Source organism: Rhagoletis pomonella, unplaced genomic scaffold, assembly GCF_013731165.1.
Source record: "Rhagoletis pomonella isolate Grant_MI unplaced genomic scaffold, Rhpom_1.0 Rhpom_scaffold_00613, whole genome shotgun sequence".
Classification (NCBI taxonomy): Eukaryota; Metazoa; Arthropoda; class Insecta; order Diptera; family Tephritidae; genus Rhagoletis; species Rhagoletis pomonella.
The window spans coordinates 20,135-39,533 of record NW_023459167.1 but is presented as its reverse complement, the minus strand read 5'-3'; the positions used below and the strand labels follow the sequence as shown (position 1 = coordinate 39,533).

Here is a 19,399-nt window from a genome sequence, read left to right as displayed (position 1 = left end):
AACATAAAATTTGGTGTTACTTGGTAGCTCAGTCGTGTGATGAAGAAATATTGGGCTTTGGTCCAGTCTTGAAACCGCGGTTAGAGAAGGAAATATTATCTTTTGTTCTAAACCTTCTTTCTCAACCTTTAATCATTATAATAAAAAAAGGAACAATTTATGTAGATGTGGGCAATTAAGTTTTTAACATTCAAGAGGCTCTCAGACAAGTATAATCGAAAAACTTATTTGCAGTCTACATTGGTATATGTTTGACATATTAGTCAGCGATTAACATCTCATCCATACATACAAATACATATCGTCGATGTTTTAGCAAAACCGCCCATCGAGTAACTGCAAAACCACATATCTACGACACAAAAACGGGTTTTCTTTGAAGGCATTGCCTTGACAGGCTGTATTTTATGTAGCTATTATTTAACAAATCTATTGTTTTAACAACGATTTTAGGATTGTTATGCATAGATCTCAATATCTGGATTTCAGGGTTACCAAATCTCAGTTTCGCCACAACGGCGATTTAGGCGGTTTTGCAACTGGTCGATGGGCGGTTTTGCAAAAACATCGACAATTTGCATATTTTTTATAAATGAAAATCGAGGTTCCTTTTTCGGTCTAATTTCAAAAGCTATTGAAATAATTTGGAGGAGACTTGGTAGAACAGGCATTAATCAATCCGGTATTAACTTTCATAATTCGATTTTAAGTTCTCCTGTAAATTCGCTAAACATTATGCTGGTGGACTTCAAAATAGTGACAGGTAAAATTCAAAAGTGTATAAAAAAAGATGTCGAATTTCGACAACTGGGCAATGCTCTCCGCTCTCATTTTACTAAAGCTGTATATCTATAAGCGTCTCAAGGTACTAAAGGCGTTAAATTTTTGGAATTATAGAATCTCGTCTACATTGTAGAAAGCACTACCTCTAAGTTTGGCTTAAACTGGCTTCAGGGATACGACAATTGGGCATGAAAAATCTCGGCAGGCTTCACGCCTGGTTTTTAGTATATCCAACCATAGTTCAGCAACGCGGAACTATTCAAATATAACATGCCAGTACTCTAGCTAAATGCTTCCAAAAGCATTCGTCCCAATAATTTTAATTAATATGGCCCACGTTCGCTTTTTCATTAACTCACTTTGGTCTAAGATTAATAATAAGGCCAACAAAATAAGTAGCATGAGTGATCAAAACGTGTTCTCAAGAAACATGAATGCTTCGAAGCCCAATTCAACTCAGCGTATCCACGCGCCTCCTGTAATAATTAAATGCATTTTCAGCTGCCAACTTCGGAAATGCCCGTAAACATTTCGCCGGGCACAAAAGCCAACTTTCAGTTCACTCAACAGCAACTCATCCTTTGGCTTCCTCTTGCTGTAAAACTTTCACTTTTAAGCTGCTAAACTAATGGAAATAGCGAGCATGTTAAATTACAAATGCCGGCTGATTGTAACCAACAATTTTAACGTAGGCATATTAGGGTAGTCCAAAAATGCATGTGAGAAAAGTAAAGTCGGAATTTTAAAGCTGAATTATTATTATAACAAATTATTTATTTAAGAAATATCGAATGAAGATAACAAATTTTGTTTACTTTTGAATACGGTTTCAGCGAGTGCGCCATAACGACACAGGTAAAAATGCTTGAAAGAAATATGTATTGAGGCAAATCAGCTTTTTGTTAATGCGGTTCTTGCATAGGTATAAACAAAGTAAATATTATTAATACCCACATTACCTGCAGGCAACGTTCCTAACGATGATGATACTTCGATATCACAAGTTTAGCATTTGTTTTCAAATAACTTTCTTTCACTTTTCCATTATAATTGTGGTGAAGCATTCATCCCTTTGCATACACAGATACGTATCCTCTATTAAAAAAAAATTAACAGCTTTTTGCAGTAAAATACAAGAACTAGCTTATAAAGCCTGCGCCCTCAATTTTTGAGAAAGCAACAGTCATAACCGCGTGGCATCGACAACATCCAACACAATTTCCGAAAGACACACACAAATGCTCCTGCATCCTTGTACTTCCCATGGTTGCATGCAACTGTAGTCAAAATTCGTTGCTAAAATGCTCATCTTACCACTAAAGAATTTAGCTAGGAATAATTAGGAGAGCTCGAAATGCGAACGGAGAATCGATATGAAACCACACCATGGCGAAACAATTGCGGCAAATAATCGCTGCTAGCGCCGGAAACCGCAGCTGCTGTTCTCCAAAGACCGCACCAAGCAAGGCGTTTTGATATGCGGTCAATGGGGAAAGAAAATTGAACATTGCAAATGCTACGCAGTTTTGCCAATGACTGCTACTGCTACTACAGCACCAACGTTCAACCAATAGGAAAGGATGATACAATTGAAAATGGGTTAAAAATGCAGAGCAGAAGATAAATAAGGCACACACCATTTGTGACTGGTTGTCACATCTATAAAGGCTACTAAAATCGGTAGAAGAAAATTACGCAGTAAATTATGGCAATTATTCTTTCTTGGGAAATGCAGTATACAATGAAAAAATGCCATTAACCTTGCTATTTATTTCTGTTAGAGTTTTTAGAGACGAAAAGTTTCAAATTGAGAGTATTGCTACCCGCTTGGCTTTTACATTTCGTGAAAAATCCCGTAAAATTGTAATCACCAAAATTACTCTCTGAAGTGAGAGTTAAAAGTGAGTATGTAATAACCAAGAAGTACGGGAACACAAAAATGCATTTTTTGTGTTAAAACGTCAGTTTTCTTTCAAATTAAAAAACGGTAATATTTACGGTAAAACTTTAATATATTTCGCTTTCAACTTGAAAAAGGCCGGCTAAAATCTTGAAATTTCTTTCTCTACAAAACTCTCCAAAAAACAATAAACCTGTACTGGATCAGAGCTAGTATGTATTTGCATATCCATGTGCATTTCTTTCTAGCAGTGCATGAAAACATTTCATGTGAAATATCAATATGCTCCTGCAGACTTGTGAGTAACACGGTAAAGCTAAATGCAATTTCGAGATTTAGTGGATATGGCCACCGCCCAGATAAAAGCGAAATCTGTGATTTCTGCCTGACCAAATGATATTCTGGTCTCCTTACATACAACTTTTCAAGGCAATTCGTTCGGGGGAACGTACAATTTTAGAACACTCCAACAGGGTGCCAATTGGAAAATGCGCTTGAAAGCTTAAAGAATAGCCAAACTTAGCGCTTAGCAAAAATGTTAAACTGTAAGAAAACCCGAACCTGGATGTAAAAGGATAAACCCTACATTCCGTAGAGAAATTTTTATTTTGAATACTTTCTGCTGGAAAAATCTAAATAATGAAACAAAACTTTTGCAGATTTACTGAAAGAGGGATTTATTCGGCGAAATATTTTTTTTTAATTTACAGTTTTAGCTAAGAATAATTTCCGTTATTACAATATTACTACACTGCCTAACGTAACTGAGCCTGGGGCACCATAAACATACCACAGTTAATAAGTCTAGTCTAATAATAAAACCGCATGCTCGAAATTTCCATACACCCTTAACATCTGGATTGGGGCCAATACTCCGTTTTTCTGCAGTCTGAAACTAATCTTGCTTATAATTTATGATTTTCAAATCGAATTCTATTCATTAGCCCTTAACCTTGATTTTGAAGTTTTGTTTAGAACTTAGAATATGTAGTTTTGTTTTACAATATTAAACTAGGCTACCGACTTTTTCTAACTATGCGGCATACAAAAGAATTCGAAAAACAATATACATATGAGTTACTCTGCCACTTTTACAAGTATACAATCTTATGTATCAATACATACGAAAACTACTAAATTGAAATATTTATTCTTAAAGGGAAAAATTCGATGTAATACAAAAGCGTTAATATATATAACTTTTTATTACTTTTTTTCCAGCTGATTCATGATTATATATATATATATATATAAATATATTCAAATGTGAGTACAAGGCTGATATAAATTCAAGTATCAATACAAATATACATACTTATGTATGTATGTACATACATTCTATTTAAAATCTGGCAAAACAATTTTCTAGTTAAAAACAGAACGGCAACACAAATCAATGAGTATACATTTGTATATACGAGTACGATGATGGCGATGGGATGATGGATATTTAAACAATGAAACATTTACGGTACCCGCCATTTTTGCCGATTTCTTTAACGTTAATAAAAATTTGTCAGGCTATTTTTGAACAGCATGTGTTAGCTTTGTATTTGTTTAAATAAATTAAAATAATGTAGATTTGAGCAACAATAAACGCAATTTCATACACAACTCGTGAAAATGCACAAAAAAAATACCAAAAATTGTTCATCAAAATTTTCAATCTTTCAATTCGATTTCTTAGAAAAATCTTGAGTACGCAGTTTTGTAAGTTTCAAGTCGCTAAAAATGACGCCAATTGCAAACGCCAAGTGAAGCCAAGTTCTTCTCCATCTCGCCTCTCCAACGCAGAGGAGGCCTTTGTCTTCCCCGGTTACCAGCATCGTGACCCGCGTTGAGTACTTTCAGAGCAGGGGCGTTTCTGTCCATTCGTACGACATAGCCAAGCGAGCGAAGCCACGGCATTTTAATCCGCCGCATAATGCCTATATCGTTGAAAAGCTCATAATTACATCGTCTGCGGAGTTATGATATTGAAATTTGATGGGCTATAAATCTGCATACCAAAAACCTTTCAAAAATTTCGTATTACAAGGTTTGCAATTCTGGTGAAACTCTGTAGAATTATTCTAATTTTTGCACCAAGTTTAGAATTTGAATGCGTGTATACGGTTTTGTTATAAAATGTTTGTAAAAAAAAGCAATGAAAATAAAAATAGCCACAGCTGGTCAAAATGTAGAGGTGGTATTGTTTTGGCCGTGGGTGTATTTAAAACCAGTTGGAAAATACCTAGCTACCTACTTAGCACATACATGCATACATATGTAGTTACTTATTTATAGTGTACATATACAGTAGAGTGGTCCAAAAAAATAAAGTCGGAGTTTTAATGCCGGCACACCCTAGGATTGATCTATATCGAAAAAAAATATACCCCAATTTTTTTATTTTGGATTAAAAAAATAAAAATATGGAGTGCTCAAAGCGCTCAAAGTTTTCCATGTTTTTTATATAGAGAAAAAACATCTTTTCGTAGAAATAGTGCAGAAAATCAATATTTTTGAAAATCAATATTTTTCGATCGGAAAACTTTACTTATCTTCAGAAGACTCCCAGTAAAAATACCCAATTGATTTGTTAGCAACTTTTTCATGGTAACTATATTTTATAGGTCCTCCAAAGCCCTTAGAAAATGCAATGGGGGGACCAATAAAAAATCTTTTATCATAAAAAATGGTTAAATAAACAATTGGATTTTAATACTGGAGGTCTCCTGAAGAGAACCACCGTTTTCCGGTCGAAAAATATTAATTTTCAAGAGTTTTATACCATTTCTACCAAAAATTGTTTTTTCTCCATATAAAATACATGGAATACTTTGTGCGCTTTGAGCACTCCCTAAATATTTTTTTGATTTCAAAATAAAAAAATATGGCTATATTTTTTTCGGTATATAACAATCCTAGGGGGTGGCGGCATTAAAAATCCGACCTTATTTTTTACATACATTTTTGGACCACTTCAATATACAGGTTTGCATCCATATTATAAATTTATAAACATGCAATTGTAGGTTTTTCTTCTAATCTTTAGAAATCTGAAAAGTCTGAAGCGATTAGCCAAAATACTTGAATGCCGTGATATGTTGGTACTGATCAGCTTAAATTAATTGAAAAATTAACCTAACATATATCTAGATGCGTACTGTTGGGGTTTTGCTGTTGAACGAACTATATTTTTATTAAAAAAAATAAGAAACATTTTGTATGAAAAGTATAAGAAAATAAAATCTTCAAAGGTCAGGTGGCGCTTACTGTATATGACATATATACTCGGAAGTATTGGTTTTATATATTATTTAAACAAAATTGTACTGGTTATCTCATTATATTTAATGATATTTGTTGTTTTTTTTTTACTAAAAATGAGATTGAAGTTCCTTAAATCGTATTTAAAAGTTATTTTGAGGGAATACCATTGAAAAAAGGGTAATTTATTAAGGACTTGGGGGGAATTATCCTTAAAAGAGTTGACATCGCTGGTTCGGAGCTAGAGCGTAGTGATAAAAAATCCTTTGCTCCGAAGCACAGCTTTGAGTAATTTCATTTATTTACATTCTCATTTATTACTAAATGCTGCTCCGTCGTACAAGAAAAGACTTCTGCATTGAGAGTTTTAGATAATTTTTAAAGTGGCTTTTTTATTTGAAACGGACAAAATACTCATTGCTCTGTTAGCGCAATAAACACCAACAAAAAGAACAAATTTTAATTCCCCTGAATCCGTTAGCTATTTATATATAACTTACAACAGTTTTAAAATTTCATAGCCAAGTGCATTTGTATTATATGGCATCCCCGCCCGAAAATCTGATAAATAAAGTATAATATTTATAGCTTGAAACTAACTCGCATGTTTATACTTTAGCATTTTTTTGTAGATATGTACATTAAGGCGTATCACGAAAAAAAGTTTAGCGTGTTTCAGTTTTATTTGAACTTTAATCGCGTTTTTTACGGCCTTATGTCACCGAAAAGGTCGTCATCGTTTTTTGAGAGCTTTGGATTTTTAGTATAAAAATAAAAATCTAGGAATAGTAATTGCTAAATTAGTGACGGCATAAACTAAAGCAATTTTGAAGGCCGAAACTGTCTAATGGTCAATTAGAGACCTGAGCGAAACCTTTTCAGCGACATAAAAACTAAAAAAATCGGATAAAAAATAAGAAACTTATAGCAAAAACGCAATTTAGCGATTTTTAGTGGGTGTCTAAAACAAAACTATTACACCTAATATTTTTTCTAGACGTAAGTGTTTAGATAAAACAGACACACGCAAAATTTTTTTCTTTCATATGTCGTGATACGGCTCAATCTACATTCATCCGTACCAAGAGTTTTGCAATATAAATTATACAGCACAAAAGTATATAAATGCGTGTATATATAATAAGTAATTCTCCAAATCTCTTTATTATTTAGTTATCGTTGCATAGGTGAAAAAACTTTCAATTAAAGTCTGGTAAAGTAGTTTCAAATTGGTTAGTACATTATATGTTTGTGTGTACATATATACGTATGTATGTGGCTATGTTAATGAGTATATTCGTGAATGAAATTCGTTATGATATTAGCGATATATACATACATATCTACTCTTAATCAAATTCATTCTACTACTTTGATTTTCGTTGCAACTATTCGGTTCGATGTAAGAAGCTCAGAAGTTTAGGTGTAGTATATGTGTATGTGTACTTATATACATATGTCTATATATACATATATATATTTAAATAGGCCCTTATTGAGAGTTGGATTCAATTTCCGATCTTCGCTGGCCAGCGAAGATCGAAAGTGAAATTCGTATTATGAGCTATGCAAGCGTGTCGAAACTTTCGTTGAGTATCGAATTTTCTGTCGAGCAGAATTTTGCTTTCTTTGGTGTAGCGTAGAAGTGTTGAAAATTGTGAAAAATTTATGATTTGGCATTTGTTCTCTTACTTTTTGGCGGCTAGACACTAATTTGATACATTTCTTATTAATTTCATGCAGTTCTAACGTCGTGAATAGAAAACACCAGCTCGTAAGGCTGGTTTTACTTGTGAAAGAAAATCCCAATACTCTGTTGAGAAAAAAATCATAGAGCTGTTTATAGTTTTAATATATTTTAAATAGATTTGGGTCAAAATATATTCGAAGGACTACACTTAAACTCTCAGTTTTCCAAGCTCTCATCCTCTGACGAATCGTTCAACCAGAACTCCGCTGTACTAAATTTTACCAAGTTTTTATAAACTCGCTTTCTTTTTTATTTCGTTTTTATTTTCACAAATTTACATAAATATGTATAAGCACACTATTTAGTTTGCTCGATTTGTAAACAAAGCTTCTCAGCGGTGAAAAATATACTATTGTATACTTTTGAAATTCACAATAGCGCTATTCCTCACCGAATAAGTGCCATAATATCAAATGAAAATTCGTTCGTTCAGCGACCACAGTCGAAGATCGAATGCAACTCATAATAGGGGCCATAAATTCATATGTATACATAAATACGTATCTGTTTATATACATATACATAATTTTGTTTATTTAGTGTTTATTATTTTTATTTTTAAGTCCAGCACATTATATAACAATAATCGTACAAATCCACATTTCAAACTTTGTATAAAAATTGTAAAAATTCAACGAACTTTACTATGTACTTACGTAAGTAATTTCCCCTAAAACTTTTAAAATTTTTATTCCGAATTTTTGAAAAAAAGTTTAGCTATGTAGTTTTATTGTCCATCAAATATAATATACTTTATGTTGTATAGATAATTTTTTTGGCTGACGGTGTTGTGCTTTTCTTCCATACGAAAGAAATTGTCGAACATACTTTTAATGGAAGAAAATGCAGAACACAAAATTTTTGCTACAAATTGGTAGTTTGTGAATATTTATAATTTGTGTACAAAGTTAGAAATGTGGATTTATATGGTGCTTGCTACATATATGTATGTATATGATGTGCTGGTCAAAATGTTACCTAACTTAATCAGCTGACCACAGGGGTGTGTATGTATGTATCGTTTATAGTGCCAAGCAAGTAAATGTAAATTGAGTTTAGCCTTAGAATTATAACCAAATTAGAGCTACGATGTGTGATTACACTAGCAATTCCGTTTATTTATAAATACATAAATAGATTGTGGATATTATGTCGGGAACTTAAAAAATTTGCAAAATTCTTCGAATGCATGTTTCTAAATTATTCGTGGCATTGTGTTTAGATGGTCCAGACTTGGACTTTCTCAGCAACTACACACCAACTGGCCCGTTCATAATATGAAGACACTATGTGCAGACTGGCGACGTGATGGTTGATCAATGCGTCGAGCTCTCCCTCGCGGAAAACGTGGTAATAACGATGGTGTGTTGTCGCGCCTCCTTGTGAGGGACTTTCCAGAGAGCCAGTTGAGCTGTTAGAATTACCCCATGATTCTGTTGATTGCCGATTGCGGAGTGATTTTTGTTTGTGTTCGTTATTATCCCTCTCTTTCGCATTTGCGCCTTCTTCTTTTTCCGGGCCTACTTCCGAGTCGCCAGAGCCATAGTTAGTTGTATTTGTATTGAGGAGAGAGTTCAACGGTGTCCGGCTTTTCCAGCTGTAAGTAGTAGCCTGTTGTTCCTCTTGTGAAGGCAGATGATCCAGTTCTTCTTCTTCTTCAAATATATCCGTCTCGTCTTGGAGCAGATAGGCTGTTTCCGGATTGAGATTGTATGGCCGGTTTCTTTTATAATTGATTTTTGATATTTTGCAGTTCTCATACAACTGCAGCGAGTAACTCCGTTCGTCACTCTCTTCCTCATTCTCTTCATGGATGGTAAAGCTCCGAGTTTGCGATGACAATGATGATGTCGAAGAGGTTGGCGATTGCTGTAAGCTCGGTTGTGTTGAAAGGTTTGCCAGCATTAAACGACGTTCGCGCAGTTCCTCTCGGATTGCCGATAAATCTCGCAATTCGTTGCTGCGCTTTTTATTAAGACTCTCTGCCGACGTACTGATATGTGTGTCTAAGAGATCGCCGGATTCACAATTATTCTCCGAGTTCGCACATTCTTCGAAGCCATTTCTCTCCTCGATTTTTCGTAACAACTGAGTGTTGAGTTGTTCAGCAAACTCAGCAAAGTCTTGGTCTTTTTTAATCACAGAGTTTGCATTTGTTATTACCTTTCCCCTTGTAGGAGGTATTGGGCAACTATCTTCTTCATTCAAAAATATCTCATTATGAAGAGTACTGCTAATTTTAAGTTCGTCTTTGCTATTTTCTTGCTCGTTTTCTTTGTTCGTTGGCTGTGAGTCGAGTTCGTTTGACTTGTCGCGGCCGATTTGTTCACCTTGTGCAGACGTTGGTGATGTCCCTGGCTGTGGTTGATCTGCGGATGTTGTTGCCGCATTTGTTTTACCTGTACTAATGACACTGTCGATGGAGTTTGGCGTGGATGCCTCGCTAGAGTCGCTATCTAAATCATCAGTGGCGGGATTAAACAGCTCCAAAGACATGAGTTTAGGTATAATGGGAACAGACGAAGAGGCCGTTGCCGAGGAACGTCTTACAATAGGAAAATTTTGCCGAATTGCTTGTAGAGACTGTTGCTTACGGAATTTGGGTATAGGGGGTAAATTCTTAATAATCTGCCTTGTAATTTTGGCCGTGACTTCGCCTTTTTGTTTATTGTGCTCCCCTTTTTCATTTTCGTGTTGCTTAATGTGAGCAGCATCGAAATTGAATCGATTCTCCCCAGGCTCATTGTTTTTATTGTCGTTTTGGGATGAAGTGGCGTCGTTCGCATCTCTCGTATTTTTGGAAGGCGGAGTAAGAATGGCCATAGCAGCGGTTACTGCAGCTACTGTTTGAGGTGGTGACGTAGCTACCGCTTGTATAGCCGCTGGAGAATGTGCCGGAGTGGGTGGGCAGGGCATAATCAAAGGCGAAGTAGGTACTGAGGACAATCGCTGCTGGTGTGAATTTTGCTGATGGTTCAGACACGTCGTGCAGCTGGAAGCAGTGCCATTCGAATGCATTTTGCATGCACCATTTTTGTGCTGGCAGCAGCTACCATAAGCCTGGCACACTCCTCCACTACCACTGCCACCACCGTTACTTGACGAAGAATTGCTCGAGCTGGAATTTGAATTTTGATGTTGCTGTTGGTAGTTAAGCTGCTGCTGATGCTGTTCTGGCTTTGGAATGAAAATTACAGAGGCAAAGCTATCTTCGGACTCTATACTAGTATCCGATTGCAGACTACTATCTTTGGAGGAGTCTGAACCGGACTCACGCGAGTGCCGCCGTGCTTTCTCCTCTTTATTCTCTTGGCCGTCGTTAGTCGTACAAAACGTATTGCAACCTGTATAGTGATATGTGCTGCAATAGCAGGCCGAGGTGGTGCACTCAGCGCTATTGCAGTATGTAACGGGACCAGCATATTTATTAACAGTGCTGCCGAGCGATAATTGTTTCTGCAGATTGGCTCCTAGCGGCGAGGCAGTTTCGGGGGTTTGAATAGGGCCACTTTTTTGACGTTGGTAATTTTGAAGATTGAGAGATTGTTGCTGTTGCAGATGTTTCTGTACGTAGTGATGGTGGTGATGATGATGATGATGGTATTTGTTGCATTTCGAAGAAGTCGAAGTCTGGGAAGCAGCACTGCTTAGCTCTGGTTCGTTGGTCGTCTTTTCGGACGTACTGGATCCTGATGTATCGGGTGTTATATAAGTTGAAATATTTTGAACGAGTTTGTTCAACCCAGTTTTTGTGGCCCTCTCGAAGCTACCCGTAGAGGATTTCATCTTCTTTGTGAAATTCTCGCGAATGACATGCAGCTTCCTTGAGAACATTGCGGATCGACAAAGAAAAGCCTCATTTAAAGAGGTCTGCTTCTGGATACGTTTACGAACCCTCTCCTTTTCACGAAGGCGGTTGACTGCCATTAGTTCCTCATTCAAAGAACTTTGCTTACGCAAAAAGATACTCGCCTGCATCATTTGGCGGGCAGTAAGAGATGTCTGACACTGTGGACTTGCCGCGGTTCTTCCCGTATGGTTGTTTAAGTTTCCATTGTTGCTGTTATAGTAAACGCTGTTGCGCAAGTACAAATTGCTGCTGACACTATTACTATTACTATTATATGTACTTATCATAGGAAATGGGTTTTCTGGCAGTTGAAAGTCTTCATCACAAAGGGATTGTTTCTGTTTGATCAACTTCGGTCGTCGTATTGAAGTCCCGCTATTCAAGCTTTTCACATTGGATGTTTTAATTAACTTCGTTGGTGAAACATTGTTTGCAGTGCCAGTACCAGAGACTCCGTTGCAATTTTCCATCGCGTGCAGAGCATTTTGTAATGAGTAGGCAGCATTCGACGTTCCGCATTTCTGGCTTACATCCAAATGAAGAATTGTTCCACCTAAGCTTGGTACGCTGGAACGAGATCGTACTATTTGACGAGGTGGTGGATTAAGTATACTGCCAAGACTACGAGATTTGAGTCCCGCAGAAAGAGGCGGATCATGAAAATCTTCAAAGTCTTCAAGGCGTCGGAGCTCAATGGGCAGGTCTCTCACATCCTCGAAATCAAGACTGCTGTCATTTTTCGTTTCTTTCGAGGTCCATGAGTCCAAAAACCACGGATGTCTACGGCCACCAGCCAGTTTCTGAAAGTTTCAAAGTAATTACATGTTTCCGCCCACTGTCCTTTTAAGAAACTTACTTGAATAGCGCGACGGACAAAGCTGTAGCACGACTCTCCAGGTGACGATGAGGACAAACTCGAACTGTCGCCATCACCAGCGGATCGGCTTGAGTTTGTGGAATCCTCGGTGTAGGCATGATACGGCGGGAGGAAATTATCATCGTCTTCCTCGTCCGACCAGCTAAGAGTGCGAATTTTTGGCGGTTGCCATGGAATGAGCACATCTTGGGACTCGAAACGGCGATGCCTTTGCTCAAGTGCCCAAACCGTTATAATGACACGGCCGCCAATACGCAATATACGTGCCAGCTCTCGAAGAGCACCCACCCGACGCTCTGTGGTGGCAAAGTGATGTACAACCGCCAAAGAGAGAACAGCATCAAATGATTCATCCCGGAATGGTAGCTCCAAATTATCACACATTAAAACCTAAATGAAAGAATAGTGAAATTATAAGTTTCTTAATTAATAAGACATTAATTAGTTATTAAACACACTGGAGAAATAGAAACTGACCTCACCACCTTTTTCACGTGCTACTTTGCTCAAACGATAACACCGATCCACTCCCACCGTACAAATGGCCGGATTTCCATGGGCTAGATAACGCCCATTTCCACAGCCAACATCACAGATCACAGAACCAGGCTCCAAGTTATTAAGGAATTGTGCGATACGTGGGCGCATTGGCCCTGTAGGTTCCTCGCAGTGTTCGTAAACATCATGAACATAGGCATGTTCCAAGGCCGCCGAACGCCCACTGGCATCACTGCCCACTTTGGCTGAAGACGCGGTATCATTCGCTGATTTTTTGATGGCCAACCCGTTAGCGTCAACAGAATTTGACAACAATGTGATGCAATTGCTGGTACTTCTTTGCAGTACTTTCTTATCATTGTAATCTTCCGTCCCAACGGAATTTACGTCATGGGTAGTGTTTGCCACTGTGACATTGGCTATAGGTGAAGGGAGGGGCGATAAAATAAGCGTGCCTGCAGACCCGCGTGTATTGTCAGCGACGGACAAAAGTGTGCAATTGGGGTTCGTTGTGCTGGAGCTGGAAGTCAGTTGTTTTGTCATCGATGTGTGTGATTTTGTGTCTACCAAATGTTCGAATTCAATGGCGAAACTTTCATCTAAAAGAAAATTGTTTTGATAATATCTAAACTTTATTTCGTGGTTTATAAAGTGCGTACCATTTAGATTCCCGTTAATGGAGGTCAAAACACCATTCGGGGAATTAACCGAGATCTCCGCTGTAGATGTTATTGCCAAGCAGCTTGTTAACATTTAAGGTGGTTGTATTTGACGTTTATTCGGTTGGTTTGACTTTTGGATTCTTCTACCATAAATCGTTTTTAGAACTACACCACGGAAATTTCTGCAAAGTATATATTTTAGAGTATTATATTATATCGTTGATGTTTTTGCAAAACCGCCTAAATCGCCGTTGTAGTGAAAACGAGATTTGGTAACCCTGAGCTCCAGGTATTGAGATCTAAGCATAACTATCCTAAAATCGTTGTTAAAAGAATATATTTGTTAAATAATAGCTACAGAAAATACATCCTGTCAAGGTAATGCCTTCAAAGAAAACCCTTTTTTCGATCTCCTGTAAAATTTGAGTGTCGTAAGATATGCAGTTAGGCGATGGGCGGTTTTGCAAAAACATCGACGATATGTATGTGTAGTGTTGTGGTTAGCAGTTCGTGCTACTACTCCGCAGGGCCTGGGGTCAAGCCCTGGTCGAGGCAACATTTCAAAAAAATTTACAAAAATCTTATTTTTTAACAGCGCTCGCCAGCAGGAAATGGCAAACCTCCGAGTGTATTTCTGCCATGAAAATCAACTTCTCATAAAAATACAATCGCCGTTCAGAGTCGGCGTAAAACTGTTGGTCCCTCCCCTTTGTGTGACAACATCAAGGCGCTGGCCACAAATCGGAGGAGAAGCTCGGCCCAACACTAAAATATGTGTAAGCGCCAATCTATTATTATTATTAAATACATATATGGATGCACAATGTGGTATAAAAATGCGCTATATAAAACCAAGTGTCAAGATCAAGACCTTTGTTATAGGATTCTCGCATCTTATTTACAATTGCTGAATGTTTTCCCTAAAAATTGTAGGAAGGGCGTGTGTGAATCGGTAACAAAGTTCTGTAAGCAAAATTGGTGAATAAAATTTTTTAATATGGTGGGACAAATTTGGCAATCCGTTGTGTGAAATTAAATAATTTTTGCCAACCGTAGATTTATTGGGAATAAGATATTATGAATTAAAGCGAAATCAATATTTTAAAAAAGTGTCTTTTATATTGATTGTAATTCACAAAATAAAGTTTTTAATCAATTTGATTTTAATCAACTCAGACTTTCGAAACATCGTCCACCTAATGCCAATTCCACCTAATACCAATTCTTAGTTATTGTTGTACCAAAACTCAGTATGCCATGCATACATGGAAACCACATATGTTGCAATGTCAATTACATGAATTTAACTCTACATTCTTCATAGAAAAAATCTAACTTGATTTCCCAACATTTGAATATGAGGCTTTTACGCGTTTAGATAAATTGCCCTATTATTTTTTTTTTCGCTTCTGGCTGTTTTTCTATATTTGTGTTAAGGCATATTCAACAAGGTAGAAGTGACAATTCAGTCGAGCACTCTCATAGTTGACTGTAATGTCAACAAATGTAAACAAAGAAATTAACCCTTTGTTATGCATTTACCATATTTGATAGAACTCAACATCTTTGAAATGAAAGTTTTTGTAAATATGAAAATATTTAAAATCTCATTAGAATCAGCTTCATTTTATTTATTGAATTTTCGGTTTAATGTAAATGTGGAAATGCACACTTACACAAAATTACACACTAAATGAAACACACTCATTTATCAATCCGTTTTGACAATTTTCTTGCTTTTACTATCCCAATGTTTTTGTGCATTTATTTTTTTATTCAAATACTTAATTCTAAAGAATATTAAAAAAAGTTTGATTCTTCTAAATTTACATCAGAACTTAACCTCAATAATTTAGATATTAAATTTTTGCTTTTCGAAATTTTCTTTACATTAAATTTATTAAAAATTACTTTCAGTTTCTTTATGTCAACAAGGAATACTGATTTAGGTTTTATCAGGCCAATATTTGAAATTTGGCCTATCCATGTAGGTATATCAAAGGGAGATTTTCTTTTCATATTCAGTATGATAAATCCTGCACCTGGGACCAAACGCGTCCACTTAGAAATACTCGGCTGCGATAGGCAACAAATAAGGTCACGACCACACGTGAAGAGTCCCCTAATGAAACATCGCAGCAATTTGCCACCGTTGTCGCTTCACTTGACAATTCGAAGGTTTAAAATAACGCACAAGTTTGTTGTCCAGACTCTTGACAAACACAACGCACCTCGCAATTCCTTTCCATTTTATTATGTATTTAAAATCAATCGCACAGTGAAAATTTATATAAAGAAAAAAATTTGAATAGTATAGGGTTAAGAGTTGACATTTCAGTCGCAGTTCAAAAGAGAGAAATGTCGAAATCACTTCTACCTTGTTATGCCTTGATTTGTGTCGAAAAAAGATACACATCAGCAAACTTTGCGATTGTCAAAATTTTCTATACATTTTTCAAAAATTTCACTAACCTCATGGGCCAAGGCGAATTAATATAAGGTGGTGTTACTAGCTCAGCTGATTTTGTGTATGTGTTTCGCCGCACGGCATCTGATATCAAATTGAAAAATTTTTGTTTGAATTTCTACACACACTCTTACAGATTTTGACAGTTTATGCCGCCAAAACAAAAACAAAATACATGTAAATTTTTGTTTTTGTACTCCTGCTATCACCTTATATTAATTCGCCTTGTCATGGGCTATTGAAATTTTATTCAACTCAAACTTGTTCAAAATTTACTCGTAGCCACAGTATACAGTAAACCAGCCATTGACAATATACTTATTTGAAAATTAATACATGAGATATTGTGAATGTCTAGGAATTTTTTATCATTAACCCATAGGCAATGACTGATGCAAAAGTATCCACAAATATATTTCAAACGTAAATTTGAACAGCGAAATTTGTAAAAAAAAATAATAATAAAACAAAAATATGTTAAATACTACGTGGGAGGTGGGCGTGGTTATTAGCAGATTTCGCCAAAATTTAACACTAACATAAATTATACCAAAGGCAACTTCGACACCGACTTTCGTTAAAATATCGAAATTTTATTCGAGTTAGCGTGTTTACAAACAGAGAGGGCTGAACCAGTTCATCTCAGTTCACTCAGAGTTGTATTCGGAACACGGTTGACTTATGTAGGAGCTGCATCCGGTCATAATCGCTTCCCACCCGACCAAGAAACGTATGTTAGCGGATGTTACGAGTTTTACGATAGTTTCTCTTACCCGCAAGCTCCGCCTCACCTAAGAGTCTCGTATTTCAAACGTTTCCTCGTTTTCAAACGTTTTTCGTTTTCGCTACTTTCTCGATAATCGAACTGATCGAAAACATTGCCGTTTTCATTAATTTCTCGATAGAGAAACGGATCGAAATAACTTCCGCCTGAGATACGTTTCGACTATCGAAAACACTTCGAAAAACCTTTTGAAAACGCATGTCGAGAACGAGAGTTCCGCTGCCACAAACTGAGCAACGGATAATATTATTACGATACTTTTTCGGAACCCGTTCTCAATAGGTTTGTAAGTGAAAGCGTTGCTAAACTATCTAAAACGGATGCATTCTCGTGTACGTTGGTCGGGTGGGTTACTGTATACCGTGCTCGCAGCGAACTTTGTGACCGACTCACACACGCTCTAAGTTAGATTTAAACGTTTTCATTTCGAGTTTACACTTCGTTCCAGTTTACCGCATTGCTAAGTACTACACTCGTTTTTTAAATGTCAGATGATTTACGAGCCCGTAACTATATGGGCTACATGGTTTTCGAGATGTTTTGTGTATATTTTTGGGGTACTTGATTTCACGTACCTTTCCGACAAAATGCCTTATACATATTTAAAATATTTACTTCATGTGTAGGCTTATTTTGTTGAATTCTTCCCTCCTTTCTGTGTTCTATAAATCTATATTTAGCGATAGCATTGAGCCTGAAATATATGCAGCTAGATATGTACATACATACATATGTACATATGTATGTGCGTACGTTCAATGTAATTATTCGAACATATGCCGAATCACAAAGTATAACAATTTGCTCGTGTTATTTTTTGCGAATGCTAACTTTCGTTAAGTTCATGTAAACAAAAAAGGCTTCGCTCTCATTTTATTTTGGTTCAACAAAATGTGCTCCACGACATGTCACAGATACTAACTGTCATTACACGGTATGCGCTCTCACGCCAAAGCGACTGTGTTTTGCTTTCGGTAGGAAAGCTTTTAAATTTTTATGAATGAAAAGCTCCTCCATAGTCCGCGTAGATTAGGAAAATTTATCACAATTTAGCAACTGGAATGGGGTCGTTGCGCTGGTTTCGTTGACCTGGCGTAGTTGGCTGAATGAATTTAGGCAACGAATGACTAATTTATACACAGACACCCAAATATTTTCTGCGAAAAGCCAAATGTAGCTATTAAACTATAACCTGTGACTAAGAGATTAGATGCTCTCTAAGAAAAAGGAAGCAACGAGTAGCAATGGGTCTGGTAGAAAATGCACAAGGCTCGTTAATGTAATTAAAATCGTATACAAGAAACAATTTTTAGTGTGGTTTCCTAAAAGAGTTGCGTCATTTACATTATCGGCATTTGTCGTTGTGAAGAATATTCACCAACATTAATCAAAAACTTTACCGTTTAAAAAATTTCAATACTTTCTCTTTTAGTTAGTTTTTATTTTCATGTCTGCTCCTTTAAATATCCATTGCACGTTTGATACACACACAGGCTTTCATAAAGGTGCAGGTTTGTTTGTTTGCAGTTAAAGTCGGGCGGCTGTTTTACTTTAATGCAATGTTCCTATTACACACTCCCACGTATGTGCATATACATATGTATGTATATGTATGTATGCACATTCTAAATTTAATTTCTTCATGAAATCCATATGTATTCGTTGTTATCTAGCCAACTTAACGAGCAGCGAAAGCTTAAACGGACAGCGGCAGACAGCAACAGAGTATGCAGGATATGCACTGAAATTATTCTTTGAAATGTGTCAAGTCGCAATGGATAGAAGAGAGGTGAAAGGCGGCAGACCACGAGGACAAAGCATGAAAGCTTTGCCCAATGGGGTAGAAAGGCAAGGCATTTTTCTTCTGCGATTTTTTCTAAAAATAAATCAGATTTTTTGCCAAGAAATATATGTATGTAAACACTCAGAGCTCATGTACAGAGTTTTTCTTAAACGCTTGGTATTACTTATTAAAAATGTATTACTTATTTAAAAAACTTGTGTTTTCTAAAAGCTCAAAGTCCCGAAGGTTTTCTGTTCATGAAAAAAAAATGAATTTCACTCGTGTACGCAAAAGTAAATCTTACTAACCACTAAGCCACTAAGTTTAATGAGTTATCGAAACGACAATCGCACAAAAGTTATTCACACACTTTACAAAGACCTGGTTTTTCACAATTCCTTATATAGAAAATTTTTTACAGGCAAAGACAAGCAATGCCGTCGAAATAAAGTTATGTCCAGACTATTCGAGCTAACGTCAAAAACTGAACTGGACGAAGTGAGTCAAACAACATTGAACCCAACAGAGCTTCATTGAAGTTAAAAAAGGTGCTGCCAGATTACATTTGATTCTACACCGAATAGTGGTGTTAGTATCTACTTACTTATTCGGTTGTTTATTCTCAAAGCCGCTGAATGCGCACATAAATATTGTTTCCCATTTTAAGGAAATAAATAAACTCAATGCTGGATGCAATGATAATTTGTCTGAACTAATGCAAAACGCATATACTCCTATTTGCATACATACGACGTGTGTGTCGAAAGAGAAGCAGCTTTTTTGGCGTATAAGC

General features: G+C 36.5%; 1 protein-coding gene across 3 annotated transcripts; it reads right to left on the bottom strand.

Moving 5' to 3' along the window:
• Positions 1-8,254: 8,254 nt before the first annotated feature.
• LOC118751241 lies at positions 8,255-19,138 on the bottom strand. Of its 3 annotated transcripts, none has more exons than XM_036486018.1 (5): positions 18,915-19,138; positions 13,570-13,754; positions 12,890-13,509; positions 12,392-12,802; positions 8,255-12,335 (listed from the first exon to the last, which is right to left on the bottom strand). In XM_036486018.1, the coding sequence occupies exons 2-5, from the start codon at positions 13,661-13,663 to the stop codon at positions 8,904-8,906; spliced, it is 4,557 nt and encodes a 1,518-aa protein (XP_036341911.1). In that variant the 5' UTR covers positions 13,664-13,754; positions 18,915-19,138; the 3' UTR covers positions 8,255-8,903. The 3 variants fall into 3 exon arrangements, with proteins under 3 accessions (XP_036341911.1, XP_036341912.1, XP_036341913.1); XM_036486019.1 differs by having other exon boundaries at positions 18,960-19,138; XM_036486020.1 differs by having other exon boundaries at positions 18,977-19,138.
• Between the last annotated feature and the right edge of the window lie 261 nt (positions 19,139-19,399).